Below are 19634 nucleotides of genomic sequence, written 5' to 3' on the forward strand. Positions count from 1 at the left end.
CTGTGGGTGGCCTTCTTTCTCCCAATCGGCAGGGGAGCAGATGAACCCAGTGAGGCAGAGAGGCAGGAGGGGCTGTTCAGTGACAGATGAGGGACATGGAGAGAATAATACTTGGATTCTCTACGGACCTGCAAGTTGCCGGCGTGTCCTTTCCTCAGGCTTGGAGATGCACTGATTTCCTTTTTTTTTTTTTTTCCCACTTACGCTAGTTTGAGTAGATTTATTTTGCCCGCAACCAAAGCATTCTGTCACATGTACTTTTGTTGACACCAAGCACACGTTGCCCAAAAATAATCCCTGAAAATACCTTCTACCTCCTTTTCCTCTGATCATCAATTCTAACCGGCGAACCTAAGGATACACTCAGACCTTCGCGCCTTACTCTCTTGCAAACCAGCAGCAACAACCCAGGTGCCCAGAGCCCACCTCCTGGAAGAAGTTGTTTCAGGCTCTCGGTGCACAGGCAAGGTTCCACCAGGACAGGCAGGCCTTCCCTCCCAGCAGCTCTCCACCCTTGGCTAGCAGACAATGTGACACTGATTCTTACGATGCCTTAAGTATCTTGATCTATTCATCCCCTACCCGGAGGGAAACGTGAGCTTCCTGTCCCACGAACAGAACTCAGATCAAGCCCCAGCCCGGCCTCCGCTTCCTCCCAGGTTACAATGACTCCTGACCTTCTCGGGTCTTTTCAAATACTTTGGCCCCTTGTCTGAAGAGATCAGGAGGGTTTAGCTGATAAAATAAAGTTTGTTTTCCGCAAACAGTTGGCTGTTGGCTAGAGTCCTATGAGGACTCAAGTTGTACTGACTTACAGGTTTGAGTTTAAAGAGAAGCTCAATTTTCTCCGTGGGCTGCAGAGGGTCTGAACTCATGTCAGCACGCCACCAATCTTCCACTTAACGTTCAAGTGCCAAACTGTTATCGGGAGACCAGAAACTAGCTTAGGGCCTCTATCTATCATACAGAGGAGCAAAATCACATGTGCAAATAACTTATGTAAATCCAACTATATAGCACATAGGCAACAACAACAAAGAGAAACAATTTAAATAAATTGAATGTGGCTACCCAACGACCTCTTCCGATCCACTTTTCCCTCACCCACCTCCCACTGTGTTGGCCAGAAACCAGTTTCATACCTTCCCATCCTCCCTTGCAGCAAGTGCTGGCCTTATGAACCAGCTGGGCTCATGGGACATAAGGAGAAGTTTTCTAGAGACTTCTAGGAAATGAAGAGCTAGGCAAGCAAGGAGAGCTCTTTGAACCCACCCCCCTTCTCCTGCCTTGAACATGAGATTGTGTGAGGATGTGATGTCTGGGACTGTAGCAGCCATCTTGTAACCATGAGGTAACAGGCATGAGGAATCTGAGGATGGTGATGGTAAGGCATAAATTTCACATATACCTGAATGACATCACTGAGCTGCTACCCCAAACTTGCAATCACCTCCCTGAATTCTTGCTGTTATGGGAGATAATGACATGTTTTTAATGCCGAAGCCATTGGTAGCAAAGGCAGATGTTCTGTGACTCAGAACAAGTCCTAAATGAGACATCGTTTCTCTCTCCACTGAAGCAGGGAGCAGGCTTTGGGAGGCATATACCTCGCAGCATCTGCTGTCCCTGAGGGTGGTGCTAATGGTTAAAGATAAGCGCTTGGGTCCACTATGGGCCCTGAACCTCAACCAAGCATCGCACCTCATGTGCCACGGAAGCAGCAGCAATGTGCCCCACCACTGAAGGAAAACCGGCTCCGGGTCTTCGCACACAGAGACAGAATGTGTCTACTTCCCATGTGGCTTCTTAAGGGATTTCAAGGGTGATTTTCACTCTGCTCAACTTCTGTCCAACCTGCTGCCTTCAGTCTAGCCCCCACGGAAGGGGGGACTACAGCATCACACTTTTTTTCAAATGCCCAGGCCTCTTGTCGAAATCTGTAATGGGGGGGGGAGCACCTGGGTGGCTCAGTGGTTGAGCGTCGGGCTCTTAGTTTCGGCTCAGGTCACGATCTTGGGGTCATGGGGTTGAGCCCTGCGTCAGGCTTTGCACTCATTGGGGAGTCGGCTTGAGGATTCTCTCTCTCCCTCTCCTTCTGCCCCTCCCCCCACTCATGTCCACGCGTGTGCGCGCTCTCTCTCTCTCCCTCTCTCTCAAATAAAAAAAATAGATCTTTGGGGGCACCTGGGTGGCTCAGTCGGTTAAGTGTCTGCCTTTGGCTCAGGTCATGATCTCCAGGTCCTGGGACGGAGCCCTGTGTCAGGCTCCCTGCTCGGCGGGGAGTCTGCTTCTCCCTCTCCCTCTGCCCCTCCCCACTCGTGTTTTCTCTCTCTCTCTCTCTCTCTCTCTCTCTCTCTCACTCTCCCTCTCAAATAAATAAATAAAATCTTACAAAATAAATACATCTTTAAAAAACTGTAATGAGAATTGAGTAAAAAAACATGAATACAATTTTTACAATGTGAAGTCACCTACAGAAATGCAGTCTTGGATATGAGGGCCCGGGCGGGATTGGGGAGGGCTTCACGGGCACCCCCAGCGAGCTGCAGCTGGCCGACCAATCACCATGGGCTAGCCCATCGCCACGTTCACGGAAGGGCCTAGAAGAGACTCTATAGCAGATGGGGCCCCAAAGGCAGCCCCAGGAGGGGCCCCCATCTGCTGAGAGCTCACTGCTACTATCTGGGTTGGTCCCACAGGCCCCGAGCTCTGAGCCACCCCACCTTACAGGGACACTAGGGATTGAGTTGTGCCCCCCAAATTCACCTGTTGGAGCCCAAAGCCAAAATGATGGGATTAAAAGATAGAAGATACGAGGTTTAGACAAGGTCCTGAGGGCAGGGGTGGGCTCCTACAGGAGGTAGTGTCCGCACAAGAAGAGAAAGAGATGGGAGCTCTGGATGCTCACAGCGGGTCGTCTACAAGCCAGGGAGAGAGACAGAAGCCAACCACGCCAGCAGGCTCATGTCAGACCTCCAGCCTCCAGCACTGTGGGGAATAAATGTCTGTGCTTTAAGCCCCCCACTGTAGGGTACTCTGTTCCGGCCCAAGCTGTCTAAGGCAGAAACTGAGGCCCTGAGCGCTGGGCTGCTTCCAGTGACCCGCCTGAGGTCACACACCAAGGGGCTGGGACTCGAAGCCGGATGGACCTGCTGTCCCCAAAGCTGGACAAGTGGCTGGTCATCCCTGACTTCCCCTCTCCTCACACATAGTAACAAATGTGGGAATCATGCTAACGGCTGGTGTGGGTGGGACCTCACTTGAGATGGAGAAATGTCAGGTATGCATATCAAGAAATGAGGGGACACAGGAAATGCCACGCCACAAAGTCTGACATCAAGGGAGTTCAGAAAAAAAAATCAAAAAACAAAAAACAGGTGCAATTTGACTGTGACTTTTTCATTAATTAATTAAGAGTAGGCCAGCCCACAGTCAAGTGTACACATCTGAGGGGTTGTTTGTGCCCTAAGCTGGTGGACACACATAGAGCTGGGTCTAATGACGGTTCGATGTTTCCTTAAAACACTGCATTGATAAATACAGACTGGAATCAGCAAGAGGCAACTTTCTCGTATAACAGGATTTGTCATAAGACAACCAGCTTCCTCGTTTGTCTCACGTCCAGTTAACACAGTCGAGCTTTCTGCCGCACCGCAGGCTATCACAGCCAAGGGTGGACCGCCCTCAACCCCAGCCCCACAGAGCTCAGCACGTGGGACACACGCACCCCCCCATCGCTTCCAGAACCAGCCAGAGGCCTGTCCCCCTGCCTGGGACGCCCAGAGGAGCTGCACCCACAGTTGGCACAGGCAGGCCCCTCGGAGTGACCACATCACTGCCAGCAGCTACCGGTCCTGGGCACCTCATGCCCCGCGGGCACCGTGCTTGGCTCTCCTCCTGCCTCCGCACAGGGACTCCCACCACCCAGGAGCCAGGCACCGCTACTGACCCAGAGGAGGAAACGGGACACCCTGAGTATAATCACCTACCCAAGGTCACGAAGCTAACAAGGGCAAAGGTGGGATTTAGACTCATATGGTCCCACCCCAGAGCCGGTCTTAACTACCACCTGAGATGTTTTAGGAGGATTTTTTCTATTTGTTTATTTTTATTTTTTTTTAAGATTTTATTTATTTATTTGACAGAGAGAGTGAGAGAGCACAAGCAGGGGGAACAGTAGAGGGAGAGGGAGAAGCAGGCTCCCCGCCAAGCAGGGAGCCCAATGTGGGGCTCGATCCCAGGCCCCTGGGATCATGACCTGAGCCCAAGGCAGACGCTTAATGACTGAGCCATCCAGGCGCCCCAGGAGAATTAAAAAAAAAAAAAAAATGGAACACGGGGAGGAGGCTACTGAGACCAAGCAAATTTAGGAGGAGCCTAAATGCAATGTGCCACAGCACCTTTGCAGGGATTCACGATGCACGCCGCACAGTACGAATGCCGAGAAGCCATCACAGGAGTAATCTGTTTAAATCAGAGTTTCCTCAAGCTAGGAGGAGCCCCTTGGCACGTCCAGGAGGACACAGAGTGCATTGTGTCACTGGCCGTCTGCCAGTGGACAAAGGGGGCGGGTAAAACTCAGGCTTTTTAAATTTTTATCCCTTCCCAGGTAGAGGGTATGGACAGTCAAAAGCAGGGGTCAGCAAACTTTTTTTTTTTAAGACTTTATTTATTCATTTTTGCGAGGGGGGAGGGGCAGACGGAGAGGGAGAAGCAGACTCCCCACTGAGCAGGGAGCCCGACACAGGGCCGGATCCCGCCCAAGACCCCAGGATCCTGACCTGCGCCGAAGGCAAACGCTTCACCGACTGAGTCCCCCAGGCGCCCTGGCAGACTTCTACAACCCACCAGATAGGAAGGCTTCCAGGGCTCTCTGTGGCAGTGACCCCACTCCGGCGGCGGGGGTGGGGGTGGGGGGAAGCAGATGCAGACGACACATCAGTGAGCATGTCCCAACGAAGCCTTACAGACACTGGGATTTGAATTTCATCTAACTTTCAAATGTCATGAAATATTATTCTTCTTTTGATCATTTATCACCCTTTTAAAAATTACATAAAAACCATTCTTGCTCCCAGGCTGTGCAAAAACAGACGGAGGTTCGGATTTGGCCCGTGGGCCATGGTCTAAAGCCAGCAGCTTTCCCTGAGCCAGCTACGGTGGCCGTGGCCACACGAGGCTTCTCTGCTGCTTGCCTGCCCCCCCACCCCCGCCAAAGTTACCTGCCAACAGAGGAAACCAGGTAAGAGAGGTTTTTTACCCTAATTCCTCCTGAGGGACAAAAAAAAAGAGGACCCACTTTTAAGGGTGTGTTTAACAACCTTTTAGTATCATGGGGCAAAAGGCACTGTAAGACTCTTTTGGTTCCTGGGAGATGATGCTACTCTGTAGAGATGTAACCTCCATCTCCGTCCCTAGGGTGTTGCTAACCCAGGCAGTGCTGTGTTCCCAGGAGAGGGCTCACGTTTTGATTGCAATCTGTATTCCTTTTAACCGGAAAATAATCCCTCAGTCTAAAAATGCTGGCTTCCCCCAGTCACTGCCATGGGCCAATGGGTTTGAAGCAAAGGCTCTCAAATCAATTTCCAACTTTGAGGAAAGTTACCCTAAACCAGTGCTTTGCAGTTGGAGGCCATCGTGCTCTCCGTGCCCCCTTCACCCCGGGGTGGGGGGGGGTAGGACATTGGCAACGTCAGGAAACATTCTTGGCTATCACAGCATTGGCTTGGGGTGCCCCTGACAGCTGGTGGGTAGGAGCCTGGCTACTGCCCAACATCCTATAATACAAAGGACACAGCTCTCACAACAGAGAACTGGTTCGGCTAAAAATGTAATAGTGCCAAGACTGGGAAACCCTGCCTAATTCTACCTAAAAAAGGCATTTCCCAGTTCTTAGTGTGTTTGAGCCACAGGAGACCCAGAGATTTCGGGACCCCCCCCTTTCCCATTCCCCCTTCCCCCCTCCCAAGAATTTAAGACAATGAGGAGCTCAGGGTTCAAGTTGGTATAAGGCAAGTCGCTTCATTTATTGTTTCCTCCTCAAGGAAATGACCAACTGGTGCCTCTACCCTATAAACGTTTACTAGCCCTGGAAGGTTCTGAGGCCCCACTGCCATTTTTAAGGGCTTCTCTCTCAACAAATGTTAGCTCAAGTCAGTCAGACAGTGGAACCTGAGAAAGGGGAAGATGGTGGGGGGCATTTTACAAAGTTCAGGACCGGGAGGAAAACCGAAAGACCTAACACGACCTCCCCACCCTGTCTCTCGTGCTCATAAACGAATGTCTGCTTCACACTGGGCATCTTATGAACGGGGGCAGGAAGAGTTTTAAAGGTCTCGGGGTATGGCTGCTCGGGGTTTTCATTCGCCAGCTGAGTCCCCATCATGCTAGTGGGTCTGGAGATTGATGAGTTATTGGCCCTTGGGGCATGAGACCCTGAACCCACTCCAAGACTGGCTCTCCGGGAGGCTTTCCCAGTTCCTTGGGGCTTGGGAAAAACGTAATCACAAAGAAGAACACAGAGGAAAGTGTAACAAATATCCAGGTACCTGCAACTGAGAATTAACAAGAATTAATATCCTGGTTGTTTCCTTTGCGATGAACTTTTTCTCTTAGAATAACTTCAGATTTACAGAAACGTTGCAAAGATGATGCAGAGTTCCAGAGCACCCTCTCACCAGCTTCCCCCAGTGCCAACATCCCCCAGAACCATGGGACACTTGTCAAAGCGAAGAAATGAACATCAGCGTTCATTTCTACTTCCTAGTAACTACACTCCAGATTGTTTTTCAAATTGCACCAGTTTTTCCGCGGCTGTCCATGTTCTGTTCCAAGATCTGATCCAGGATACCACATTGTACTTCCTAATGGCTTCTTATTAAGAGAAAGAAAACCTGAGGGGAACAGTCAGTTAACTTAAAATTTCTCCCCAATCACATTCCTCCCCCGCCTCCCTAGAGGCAGCTGGTGTTGAGTCCTGCGGCCCGTGTTATGTCCCTCTGGCCTGACTACATATGTATGGGCCCACGGACGACATATAATATTATCTGATGCCCTCCTGAGTGTGTGTTTTGACACAGTGACAAATGGTTACACCCTAAACATCCTTCTGCAACTTGCTTTCTCCCTCTTGACATGGTTTTGAATCGGTATTGATACATAAGAAAGAAGTCTTTCCATTCCCTTCTGGTTTATTATAAATTTATAAATAAATTTATTACCAATCTAGTCCTCCAATCCCCTGCTCACGGACATTTAGACTATGGGCGATTTCATACTATTACGAACTATGTAATATTTATTCTGGTATACCCATGATCTTTTCTATAGTGTCTTGAGGTATTGCTATTAAAATACCAATCTCTGGCTGCCTCTAGAATTTCCCCATCAGAGGGGCATAAGGTGCATGCAGGAGCCCTAGTACATGGTACTCGGGACCCTGGGCCCTGACAGTTGTTTGAAGTCATAGAGATGGAGGAGGAGGAGTTAATCGTAAGCAGGATGGATAATAGCAAAAGAGAAAGGTATACGCTGCTCATCTCTATATTCATTGTCAGTGCACCAAGCCCCAAGGTCAAGGGCTCGGTGTGTGTTTCGGTGGCCTCAACACCACTCTCCTTATGTGTCCCCCCACCCTCAATCACATACCTCCATGGGGCCAGGAGGAAAGAGTTTATGGCTTTACATTCAGCAAGAGCTGGATTCAAATGTCAACCCCACCACTTCCTAGCCATGCAAGTCTGGGGCCCTTCAGTCTCCTCCTCCCTAAAATGGGAATGAAACCACTTGCTTTGCAGAATGCTGAGAGAATTAAATCAGAGACCCAAAAAAGAAGGGTATCATAAATCCATTACTGCTACAAAAAGATCTCAACCCTCCCACTTTATCACTATGATTTATTTCAGTGATGCATTTAGGTAATGAAGGACTCTCTGAATTCAGTTTCTAGATTCAGCCATGCAAGATTCTGCCTGCACTGCAAATTGCCTCTGAGGCCCGGGAAGAAAAGGCAGCAATCCCATTCAGGGCAAGACTTCATGACAGGGCAATCACCTGCACGACCCACACCAACGCCGGCCAGAACAAGCACCTCTCCAGCCAGGACCAGAGGCAGCCTCATTAATTCTCTGGGTAGTGAACCAGACTAAGACTGAAGCGTGCTTTTGCTGAAAGACAAGTCCCAAAGAAGCGAGTCGTTTTACAAGTGGGAACAGAGAGAAGTCGTTATTCTTGTTGAACCATGTGAATACCTCAGTGGTACAAAACTTCTAGAAACCCTGGTCTCCAAAATGGGGTGCAAGCGCTTGGGGGAGGCGAGAGGGATCCACTGGGATATGGGGAAAATATCACAATCATAATTAAGTAGATTTCAAGGACATCGGGGGAAGGTGGAAAATAGTAGCTGAGCTTTGACAAAAGTCTCTGCATAATTGGTGGATGAGGTTGAAAAGAGAGGATCCTGTTGCAGCCAACAAGCTCTTCATTCCATTTCCATATTCTTCCCGGGAGAGGGCCTTCCTACCGTAGCATGGCAGGCACTGGTACCATTTCCCGGCTCCTTCTGGTGCTCCCCTCTGCAAGCTCAGGTTTAGTTTCCCGCCCACCTTCCGTCTGGTGTGACCACCTGACTAGCTCTGACCAATAAAATGTGAGCAGAAGTGGGGCGTTCACCTCCAGGTGGAAATTCTTAAATCCCAGGCACAATTCACAGAGCCTTTCCCTCTGACACGGTAACTGGTGACCTTCGAGAGGGGTGTCAGCCCCATCAGCCAGGGGACCTGAGCACCATCCCACCCGATCAAAGTGCAGAGCCTCCTACCAACCCACCATGGAGCCATAACTTAATACAAGAGAACAAACCTCTGTGGGTGGTTCCCCCCCCCAAGACTGTGGGGTCTCTGTTATCACGTGATAACTTCATTTATGCCAAACAGAAAATAATCAAAATATAGGACCAGACCTTTAGCTCGCTGATCCCCAACCGTTGAACCACGATTTTGAAAGACATCAAATTCTATCACATAACATTAACTAATTTGTGAGAGCAAAATGAAACGTGTCTTGTTCATTAAAAGCATCATTTTGTATTAATTAATAATGATCAATTAGTTAAAATGTGTATTAATGAACATCAGAATTTTATATTGTTTTTATCTTTAGTGCCTCCTCCTTAAATGTGTATTTTAGTCTATGTTTTCATAAGGTTAAAAAAAAAACTATACTACAACAGTAGGATTTATTTCTGTTTAGGGTGTGGACCCAGAAATTTACTGGCGGGGATGCGAAGTCAAAAAGCATTTAGAAGATGCTGCATTAGAACACCTTCCACTCATTCATGCTCACGAGTAGCCAATACCCGAGCCCTGTGCCGTGAGAATTTGGCGAGGCAGCGCAAGAACAGGGTAGTAAGAATGTCTGAAGCAACAGTCAGGAAAGGAGTCCTTTCTCAAAGGCCAAACACAAGTCATTGAAACCACAAGATCACTCGCTTGCTCCGTTGGCAACGTTCAATTGCCGGGCAGGTGAGCACCGGGTCCGTGATAGAACCAGTCTAAGGCGACTGTCATGCTACGGGTTTAGATTTTTTTTTTTTTCCAAACTGCATAAAAGCAAGAGAGAGGCTGGCGTTACAAGACAGTACAGGCCTAACCCTGATGCTTAAAAACATGCAAGTCCTCAATTTCGGAAACAGTGCAAGTTTTTATTCACAGCCAAATTTAATTAAGCCAGACAACAAAAGATTGGAACTTGAAAGCTACTCTGGGGAGATAAAGATGTGAAAGAATAACACGTGACCTCAAAGATGCAGGGAAACCTAATACCCACCAAGTCAGATTTTTTCAAACAGTACAGAAAGAGCTGAAGGGAATTTACGGGAAGCCTTGAGTGATTAAGCCCACCCCTCGTCTCGGGGCCCTGGAGACATTCTCTTTCGTCCCCGGGTCTCCAGAGGCTTCTCAAAGCACTGCATCCACACAGGGCTTCGTTGTGGCCTCGGCCCAGCCGGGGGAGTGGGGGGCAGCCTTGCACCTGCTCCAATAAAGAGTGGGGAGGCTGTGCTGTTCTGTTAATGAATGCTTTGGGCTTGACACTCCCTTGAAGGAAAAGACAATTTGTACTTTGACCATCTTCCAGAAGGGCTGGGAAGAAATACTTCAGTCATGTGCTTTTTTAAAATTAAGACTTTTTATTTTGGAATAATTTTTGACTTAGAGAAAAGTTGCAAGGATAGTACACAGCATTCCCAGATACCCCTCACTCAAGTTTCAGTTTGCCTAGTCATAAAACTTTTAAATAGCCGTAGATGCTAAAAGTAAGAGAAAGAGTCAGCATTATACTCTATTTATCCTCAAGTAAGTTTGGTGTTCTCGTTCAAATTTCAATGATCTCTGAAAGAAGGAAACGTGTGTGTGCAAGCACACACACACAAACACACACACACACACATTTTGGGGGCCATTTTCTCCACATCTTTAAAATAACATAGGTGGCATAATCTCAGTATTTGAAGATAAGGATTTAAAAACTGGCATTTGCGGGCACCTGGGTGACTCAGTCGGTTTAGGGTCCAACTCTTGGTTTCAGATCAGACCGTGATCTCAGGGTCCTGAGATGAGCCCCGCATACACCTGCACTCAGCGGGGAGTCTGCTTGAGATTCTCTCTCCCTCCCCCTCTGTCCCTCCTGCTCGTGTGCTCTGTCTCTCTCACTCTCTCAAATAAATGAAATAAATCCTTAAAAACTGATATCTGGACTGACAGAGCAGAGTGAGTAGTGATGCGGTCACCACAAGAACAAGAGCTACCGTTTATTGTGCACCTGGCCTTCTGTGTCCCAGCCTCTATGCACCCATGATATGCTTTTGTCTTCATGAGGATCCGGGAAGGAGGGGAGTATTATCCACCTTTATAAAATGAGGAGACCAACTCAGAGATGTTAAGAAACTTGTTCAAGGTCACACAGCTAATATGCATCCATAGTGGAAACAGACGCATGGGTTTAAGCTCTGTGGAAAGAGAATCACTGTGGATGCCGGTCCATTCGCCCTTGCCAAGTCACACCCTCGGCTGTCACCAGAACTTCCGTTACACGGCAGTGAAGCCCCCCAACCCCCCACTCCATATATCACCCAGAATTAGCTGCAAAGTGTCAGGAAACTTGGCCAGGCAGCCCCAAGCATCAGCGAGGGCTGGAAGCCTTCACTGTGAAGCCCTTTATAGAAAGCCGCAGTTGGCAGCCCCCTCTCCTGCATGGGAACAAATTAACATTGGCATTCCAAACACAGGAAAGGAAGGAAATTGGAAACACAGTTTATACTTGGCCAGCCCTTTGAAATACTGTACCATGCTACCGACATCAATTAATGGAAAGCAGGGTTGTGCTGAGAGGCTCTGGTTTGGAAATGCATTAACACACGTTAAACATGTTTGTACAGGAACCGGATTATAAGCACCCTGGCTCCAAAACAATAAAGCAATTACCCTAAAACTGGGGCTCTCAGAGTTGTCATTAATTCAATCCACTCCACGCGGATCAGCAAAGGCTTTGCGCGGCTCCCACCAATGCCTTCCGCCACAAACGTTGAAAGGACACATCGCACACGCCTTTCAGAGTTGCACGTAAGTGTCAAACTCCATGCGCTCCCCATATCCCCCCAAATCATAAACACTCCACTTTGGAGAGGGGAAAAGTCCACAGCGACAGCGCCGGTGTTGGTCCACGCCGGGTTCGCGCAATCTCTCGTCGGGGAAGGTTAACTACAAAATACCTGTTCCATATTAAGAAATACCAAGTCACATTTTTGTCAAATATTATTTGTCAAATACCAGTTGCTGCAAAACGCAGAATTCAATTGCAGCCGAACACACAGCTAATACCAAACGGTTCACATAATAGCCGTGGTCTTACACGGGATCGTTTGCAGCGAAGGAACGCCACCCACCCCCCCCCCCTTCCTCTATAAACTGTTTCAGGAATTGGAAAGAAAAGCATCTGAAGCTCTGGAATAAATAAAGTACTGTGCCTTGAGCTGCCCCGTACAAAAGACCCAGCATGCTGGGAGCAAGGACTCAAAACGACCAAAAAGGCAAGTGCCCGCTTAAGGATTCTGTAAGCATGCCTAAGAGGGAAGGTTGTGGATGATGTGGGTGAACCTCAACGTTTCTGGCGCGCAATGAAAGAATTGGCGCTTTCTTCAAAACCCAGCCTCGGCAGGCGCCTCGGCAGGCGCCTCGCCCACGGACGTGCCCACCTGCGCACGGAATCGGGGGCCCGGGGACCCGCCTTCCCGGGGACCCGCCGCCCCTGCTCCCGCGCCCCGGTGACGTCCCGCCACGCCACGCTGCTCTGGGATCCATCAAGTCCGAGCAATCTGGGTGTGTAAAGCTAAATGTGTTATCATTTTCACCACAAATTAACAGTTTCTATGTAAATATTGGTATTTCCTCACCCCATGAAGGCGAGAGGAGGCAAAATGGCACCGGCGCATTTGATTTAAACTAATTAAAAGCAGAGGGTCATGCAATTCAATATATTGATTTTACCAGTGGGACTTAAGTCTTTTATAATAAGTGTATACAGCTGCCGCGCTCTCCCACCACCACGTTTTAAAGGCTAATCCTCGCATTCCTTCTGACAATAACATGACAGGTCCCACACATCCCTGCCTGTGCCCTAACCCCGGAGACACTGCCAGAGTGCATTAAGGCGAAGCGTTGCAGCAGCCTGCCAAAAACAGTGTGTCGACAGCCCCCAGCTAGGTCTGAAGAGTGATTGCGAAAAAATTAACATGGCCAGCCATTCGGGCTCTCCATTCTCAATATTCATCTGGCAAAATGGATGGACAGGCTGGGGAGGGTGGGGCCTGCGGGAGCGTTAGGACACTCTGATTCTTGCAAGGGGCCAAATATGACCTTACCCAATAGGGAAAAAAGATATTAAAGCGATAGGGGTGATCAATCAACTTAGATGGGACTCTCCCCGGAATGAAGTCATCACTTGCCTCTGAGTTCAGCAGACATGTGATATTCGCTCACATCGCAGGCATTCCGGCGGTCAGGGGATCGGACACCAGCTGTGTTTATCTTGCAGAGGTTATAGCCCTACTACGCGACCAAAGGCCCCCCGAACGGCCGCTCGCAAGCCCTTTCTTCTCTCTGGGCATTCAGAGATTCATCCCTTCACTGCCCGCAAATCGATTTTTATCTGGGCCACCTCCCTTACACCTTGGATGGACCACTCCACAACCAAATGAGAGCCCTTGGAATAAAAACCAAAAAGTAGCCCCGTAGGCTGGCATCCAGGGCTGGGCCTTAACCTGCCTTGATCCCAGAAGGGAAATACGAAGAAGATCAAACAAGTTCAAATCTGGGTCACATATATCCTTGGGAAAAGGGGAATGGGGTGGGGGGGGGGGAGAAGATCTTTGATTTAAGAACCAGCAAAATGAGGTTTAAAAGAAGTGATTTGGAAAGGGTTGCTAAAAACACAGCTGTTGGTGCACTCCTATGGCGAAGGCGCTCTGCAGCGAGAGCGAGCGAGCGAGCAGGGGAAAGCCTGTGTGACATCTATATTAACCTCTGGCTGCTTACAAGTGAGGGCCGTTGCTCCAAGTGCTGGAATGTGGAAGAGCCCCTTCCAAATTTTAACACAAGCCAGGTTACAGCTGCAAATGCCTGCAACCCATGCTCCTTTCCCGAAGCACTCCCTGAAGGAAATTTTTTAAAACTGTAACAGAATCTTTTTCTAATACTCTACAGTGGTAGGGCCTGTTCTTAAGGGGCAAGAGGAGAGATCTTAATGCCAAACACTTGTCAACAAAAAGGACAGCCAGATGGTATAAAGCAAAAACTACACAGCCTTCTCCTGACTCTTCAGCTATATTAACAAAAGCCACTTTTATACACTGAGTCCAGGAATGACCAGTTTCCAAGTTTTTATTTTTCTTTTTTAATTTAGCTTCGAAGATTAAAACAAATTTGCTTCTTTCCTAACCTGGGCCAGAGAGGAACATGCATCCCATGCCCCCTAATGCCAGGCAGCTTCTTTTTGGAGATCCCAAAGGAACTGCTGGATTTCTCTACAGGGGCCGGGGGGCGGGGAGGGGGGGGATGGTAGGGGGCTCTGGGGGATTCGGTCTGCAGAACTCACATCGCCTGGGTTCCATTTCAGAGAGGGTAACCTGTTTTGAAATCCAAAATTAAGTCTACACAGAGGAGTCGGGGGCTTGTTAATCCAAACCAGTTTACAAATCCCGCCATTGAACCAAAGGGGCCCCGGCCGACGAGATGTGGGTCCCCCGCTGTAGCTCAGCTAGCATCACACGGGGCTTCATGGGACAGGCTGGTCTTTGTCATAAGATGGGGTCTGAAGTCCTCATTCTCCGCATCTGGTTTTGTCCTACATTCTCCTCTAGCTCCCGCTCTAGTTTAGATCCCACTCAGCCTGGCAGAAAGCTTGAATTCCACGGAGAAGGACTTAGAGGAACAAAAACCATTTTGGCTGCAGACAGAGGGAAGAATAAACGCACCAGGTCTGCGAAAGCCTTCAGAATCTGGTCAGAGGTCCCCCAAGCAGGGCAGGACAGCAGTGGTATGCAGTGGAGGGAGGAGGAGGTGCGTGGAGAAAGTCAGCAGCCCCCCAAAGCTGCGCCCGCACCCCCCGCGCAGGTTACCAAATAATGATCTGATATGGACGAATGACATTTTCTTATTATTGGATAAAGTGTAAGACTAAATGCACCTTTAGAAAACTTTGTATGTTACAGATCAATTATGATTTGCAGTCCAAGGAAAATCAGTGTGCTTCCTCAGCAAATTTAGCTTCCAGATTAATCTCTTACACATTCCCCTCCACCCCCACTGCCACCCCCAGGCCCCTCCTATGGAGAAATTCTGGAGCCCTGGACAGAATGGAAGGGACAGGCGGTTTACTCCTCCTGTGCTGTTGCTGAGCAGAAATGAAAGGCCACCCTTAAAGCATCCACAGGAGGAGTCTTGCCAAACTGCAGGCCAGGTCTTCACCCAACTAATGACCTCGAGTTTTAGGGACAGCGAGGGAAAGAAAACAAGGTCAGCGTACTCTGTTAAAAGCCACTGCGCCATCTAATTTGGAGTGATGTTCCAGAAAGCAAGACCTGAGAAAGTCAGGACTGTCCCACAAAGCCCAAAGCCAGCCCGACTGATTAAGAGGCTCAGACAAGCCGGTCTTTGTCCTTTCAAGATGAAAGAAATGGGGCTAACGGGTTGGAAGGTGTGTGTACAGGCAGAGGAGAACCACCCAGCTGTGGCCTTCTCAAACAAGTCCCGGCTTGCTCCCACCCCCCAGGGGGAGCGAACAGCCCTGCCCCAAGGTTCCCAGAGGCGCCCAGTCAGCAACCTCCTCCTGTTCTGGGGTGGGGGGAAGCCCTAACCACGTTGCTGGTCCATAGAAGCAGGGTGCTTTTCTGCACTTGGTTAGCAGAAGCCAGGGCTTACAAACGCCTTTTTAATGACCCTAGCCTGGCTCTGAAGGCCACCAGTACCTGCTGCATTCACTGGGGGTCATGGGTACCCAACAGAACAGAAGATACCATAAATCCCTCACCAGAGAAAGGACCTGGCCCAGGCTAACCACCGGCTTCAGTATGGCGACAGAGCTCTGCTTTAATTTACATATACATATATATATATATATATATATATTTGGAATTTTTCTTTAGTTTCTGGTGTAGGTCATAAATACACATTGTAAAAAAAAAAAAATCACACAGACAAAAGTGCAGACAGTGAAAAATCAGAAATCAGACCCCAGGTCCCACTCCTAAGCTCCAGCCCCAGTCCTGCCCCACCCCCCAGTAAAATCTATTTCCAGTTCACGGTGTCTTCTTCCAGTGGGAACAGATGATATACAAGCACATACGTAACCTCACGGATCTGCACCTTGGTTTTTTCCACCTCATACATCTTGGAGATCGTTCTAAACCGGGACATATGGAGCTGCCTCCTTCTAACTGGCTGCTTAGTATAATTTAAACTTTCTTGAAGTTGTTTTGGCATCTAAACCTCCCACCCCTTGCTCGCTGAAACTCATTGCACTATTTGATTTTTTTTTTTTTTTTTTTTGGCTATTATTAAGGGCAGACAATGGCGACCCGGGAACTCGCGGGCCTTATCTGGGGCTGGAAGCTTTGGGGTTGATTCCCGCTTCCCGGCTCCTCCACCCACGCCCCACGCGCCCAGAGGGGGCCTTCAGTATCCCGGCGCTGTTGACAGGGCTCCCGTGGGCGTGAGTTTGCTGTCTTGACTCGGTTCGGATTTTCGCAGCAAGTTACACACGTAGAATGAAATCGGCTCAGGAACAGCGCTATCGGGGTGTGTTATCTCGGAAACCAAATATTTGATCATCAGTCCTACAGCGCGCTGCCGGGGGTTAGTTTGAGCACGTCTGGTGAATGTGCGTGCACGGAGGGAGGCGGAGCCACCGCGCCCCCGCTGTAGCGCCAGCCTCCGGTCCCCGGGGCCCCTGCGGCTCGGGGAGTGAGCTAGGTCCCCCGTCCGCCCCCGGCAGCGTCTGCTCCGAGATCCCGCGCCACTCAATCGCCCAAAGCCGTGGTTTGCGCGCCACACGTGATAAACGCTGAAAATGGATTCTGCCCGCCTGGGACCTATCATTAAATATTAAAAATAGAAAGCTCGCAATGGCACCGTTTCTTCCCCAGCTCCCGCCGGGAGAGCTGAGAGCCGGGGCGGGGGGGGTGGTGCGCCGGGTCGCAAGGAGAGGGGCCCGGAGACACTGGCGGCGCGCGGCACGCTAAGGCGGGCGCACCGCGAGGGGACAGGTAGGGCTGGCCAGGGCGGGGAAGGGGGCGCGACGCCTGCGATGCCAGGTCCAGACAGGGCTGAGAGGGGCCCCGAAAGGGCGGGAAGGCGGCTTCGCCCAGCAGGGCCCTTTAAATCCAGGTAGCAGGGGCCGCGCGGGCCCGGCGCAGCTCACATGACCCAGCCCCGCGCTTTGAACTGAGCCGCGGCCGGCCCGGCGCCTCCAGCCCCAGAGGTGCGGCTGCCGATTTAACCCGGAGGGGGCTTCGGACCAGCCCTTTCCTCCGCCTAACTCCCACAGGCCAAAATGAGCCCGGTTCGCCCTACCTGGGGCGCGCACAGCTTGGGGGTCCCCTGGGGCCGGGAGTAGGAGACCCGCGGCCAGACACTGCGGTTTTGCAAACGGCCCGGAGTGTAAAGATGGGCGAACTGGATGTAAGAAGTGGCCCCCTCCCAGTCCCAAAGCGCCTCCTGACCTAGACGTTCACCCCCCCCTCCCGCCTCCCTCCTGCTCTCACTCACCGAGGTTGACGAAGCTCATGACCATGTCGGCGTCGGTGAGGAAGTGGCTATCTTGCAGGCTGGCCAGAGGGGGGCCCTGGGTACTGAAGACGGCCTTGTAGGGGTAGGAGAAGCCCTGGCCGTCGGGCCCGCCGCCCTCCTCCACCGCCATGGCATTGTACAGGTCCAGCATGAACATGGGCGCCGAGTTGTGCTTGCCCTGGAGGTGGGGGCGCGGGCGATGGGGCAAGCCCAAGATAGAGAGGATCTCGCGCTGCATCTCCCGCCGCTCCTGGCTGCGGAGGCGCCGGTGGATGAAGCTCGAGTGCACCTCGTTGTCCAGGCTGAAGTCGGCCAGGGCTGAGCGCAGCAGGAGCAGGGGCGCCCAGAGCGCCACGAAGCTGTGCGGCGCCGCGGCGCGCAGCGAGCGCACGTGCATCGCGCCGGCTCTACGCGCGACCCGGGCTCCGGGCACCCGGCACCGGGGGCCCCGCGCCGCCCCAGGTGGCGGAGGGGGACAGGCGGCCGTCCACGCCGCTCGGTCACTTGCTGCAGACGGGCCCCGCTGCGCCCGCGCCAGACATGGCCCCTCCCCGGCCGGCTGCGCTCTGCCCGGACCCCCGCCCCCTGCTCGGCGCTAGCCCCGGGGGCCCCTCGCCCGGCACTCGCCCGGGCGCACCGCGGGGCTTGGAAACCGGCTGGAGCGAGCGAGCGAGCGAGCAAGGAGGCGGGCGCGGGTGGGAGGAGCAGCCAGCAAACCCAGGAGCCGGGAGAGCGAGCGCCGGGGAGGCAGCGAGGCGGCGGGCGAGCGAGCGCTCCTTCCTCCTGCTCCGCTCGGGCGGCGGCGACCCACTCTCTTCCGAACTCCGGCGCGGAGAGCAGGGGCCCCGAGTCGCTCTCCCAGCCGTGCGCGCCCTTGATCGCACGAGAGGCCGCCTCGGGAGACCCAGACTGGTACGCGCTGGGGCCTGCGAGGAGGAGGAGGAGGACGGGCTTCCAGGGGCCCCTCCCGCGCCCGCGGCCTCCCACCTGCCCTCGGCCCCGCCCTCCCCCCAGCTGCGCCCAATGGGTTCATTCATTCCTTCTAGTGCGCTCTGCAAATATTTACCGAGTGCCCACGCGGTGCCCAGCGCCCGGCCGAGCGCCGCGGGGTTGCGGAGGGAGGAATCCGAGCCGGCCCTGCCCTCTCGGGACTCGAAGTCGGACAGGGAGGAGGCCTGAGCGGGACCCGTGCGATTCGTTTTGGGCTGAAGTGGAAGAAGCTGGGGGAGTGAGGAGGCAGCGCAGCAATCGGAGAAGGCTTCCCGGAGGAGGTGACCCCAAGTCCCTCTCGTCCCTCTGCTCCACCACCGTCCCTTTTACTCCAGCCAGGCGGACCCCTCCGCGCCTCCCAGAACTTACGGCTAGCTTGTCTTTGCACTTGCCATTCCTTCTGCCTGGAATTCTCTCCCTTCCGTTTAATCCCTCCCACCCCCGTCTGTGCCTAGCTCCGATGGCCAACCCTCCACCTCCCGGTGCTGCTCGGGTGCCACTTCCTCCCAGACCAGGAGAGAGAAGGTCGTCTCCCCTCCTCACCCCTGCGCACATTTGTTTTATTTGCTTCAACTCCCCTCACCGTCTGGAATTACTGTTTGAGTTATTCGTACCTTCCTTACTGTCTTGTGTCCCCCACCGGAAACGGGGCGGGGAGGCCGGGTTTTTCTCAGTCTCCTGTGCACCCGCAGCGCCTTGAACCCAGGTCCTGGTAGCGGCTGGGGCTGCACAATTAGTATTCGTAGAAATGACTGAAATTGTGCGGACTGCAGGATTTCTCCCCATCTCCTCCCCTTGTGGGCCCGGCTCATTTCCAAGCACTCCTCAGCCTGAGCCTACATACCCTGTCCCCTACCCCACTCCTGCGTCTGCCCTTCTCCATCAGCCCCTGGCTGGCGGTGTCTGAGAGCCGGCAGGCCCCCTTGCATCCAGTCCACCTCTGAGGGGCTGGGCCTGAGACCTCCCCAGACAGCTTCTCTGCCTTCCCTCCCAGCATTCATTCATCCCGGGAGCATGCTGAGCCGCCTGGAGCCCAGCATAGACTGGGACCGACAACTTGGAGCATGCTTTGAGACTGTAAGTGAATTACTGCTCTTCAGGAACCCCATTTCTTCATCTGTAAAAATGGGAGCAAAATAGCTCTTCACCCAGAAGGCAAGTGAGGCCGTGGGTGCAAGTTCAACCTTGCCTCCTTCCCCTCCTGGGGCTGCTCAGAAGAGGCAAATCCACAAGCTAGGGGTTCCCAGATGATGGGCTAGATGGAGGGGCACCACAGGACCTTTGGGATGAAAGGTGAAGGGCTGA

The 19634-nt window shown here is 52.0% G+C and overlaps 1 protein-coding gene across 3 annotated transcripts in view; it reads right to left on the reverse strand.

Moving 5' to 3' along the window:
* BMP7 (bone morphogenetic protein 7) overlaps positions 1-17736 on the reverse strand; it is an 85102-nt gene extending 67366 nt beyond the window's left edge. For all 3 annotated transcript variants that reach the window (XM_088026289.1, XM_088026290.1, XM_028089177.1), the window contains exon 1: positions 17319-17736. In XM_088026289.1, coding sequence (XP_087882415.1) covers positions 17319-17736 — 418 coding nt within the window. The remainder of the gene's footprint in view (positions 1-17318) is intronic.
* Positions 17737-19634: the final 1898 nt, after the last annotated feature.

This window comes from Eumetopias jubatus, unplaced genomic scaffold (assembly GCF_037043125.1).
Source record: "Eumetopias jubatus isolate StellerSeaLion01/CBP00866 unplaced genomic scaffold, mEumJub1_p1.0 scaffold_9, whole genome shotgun sequence".
Taxonomy (NCBI): domain Eukaryota; kingdom Metazoa; phylum Chordata; class Mammalia; order Carnivora; family Otariidae; genus Eumetopias; species Eumetopias jubatus.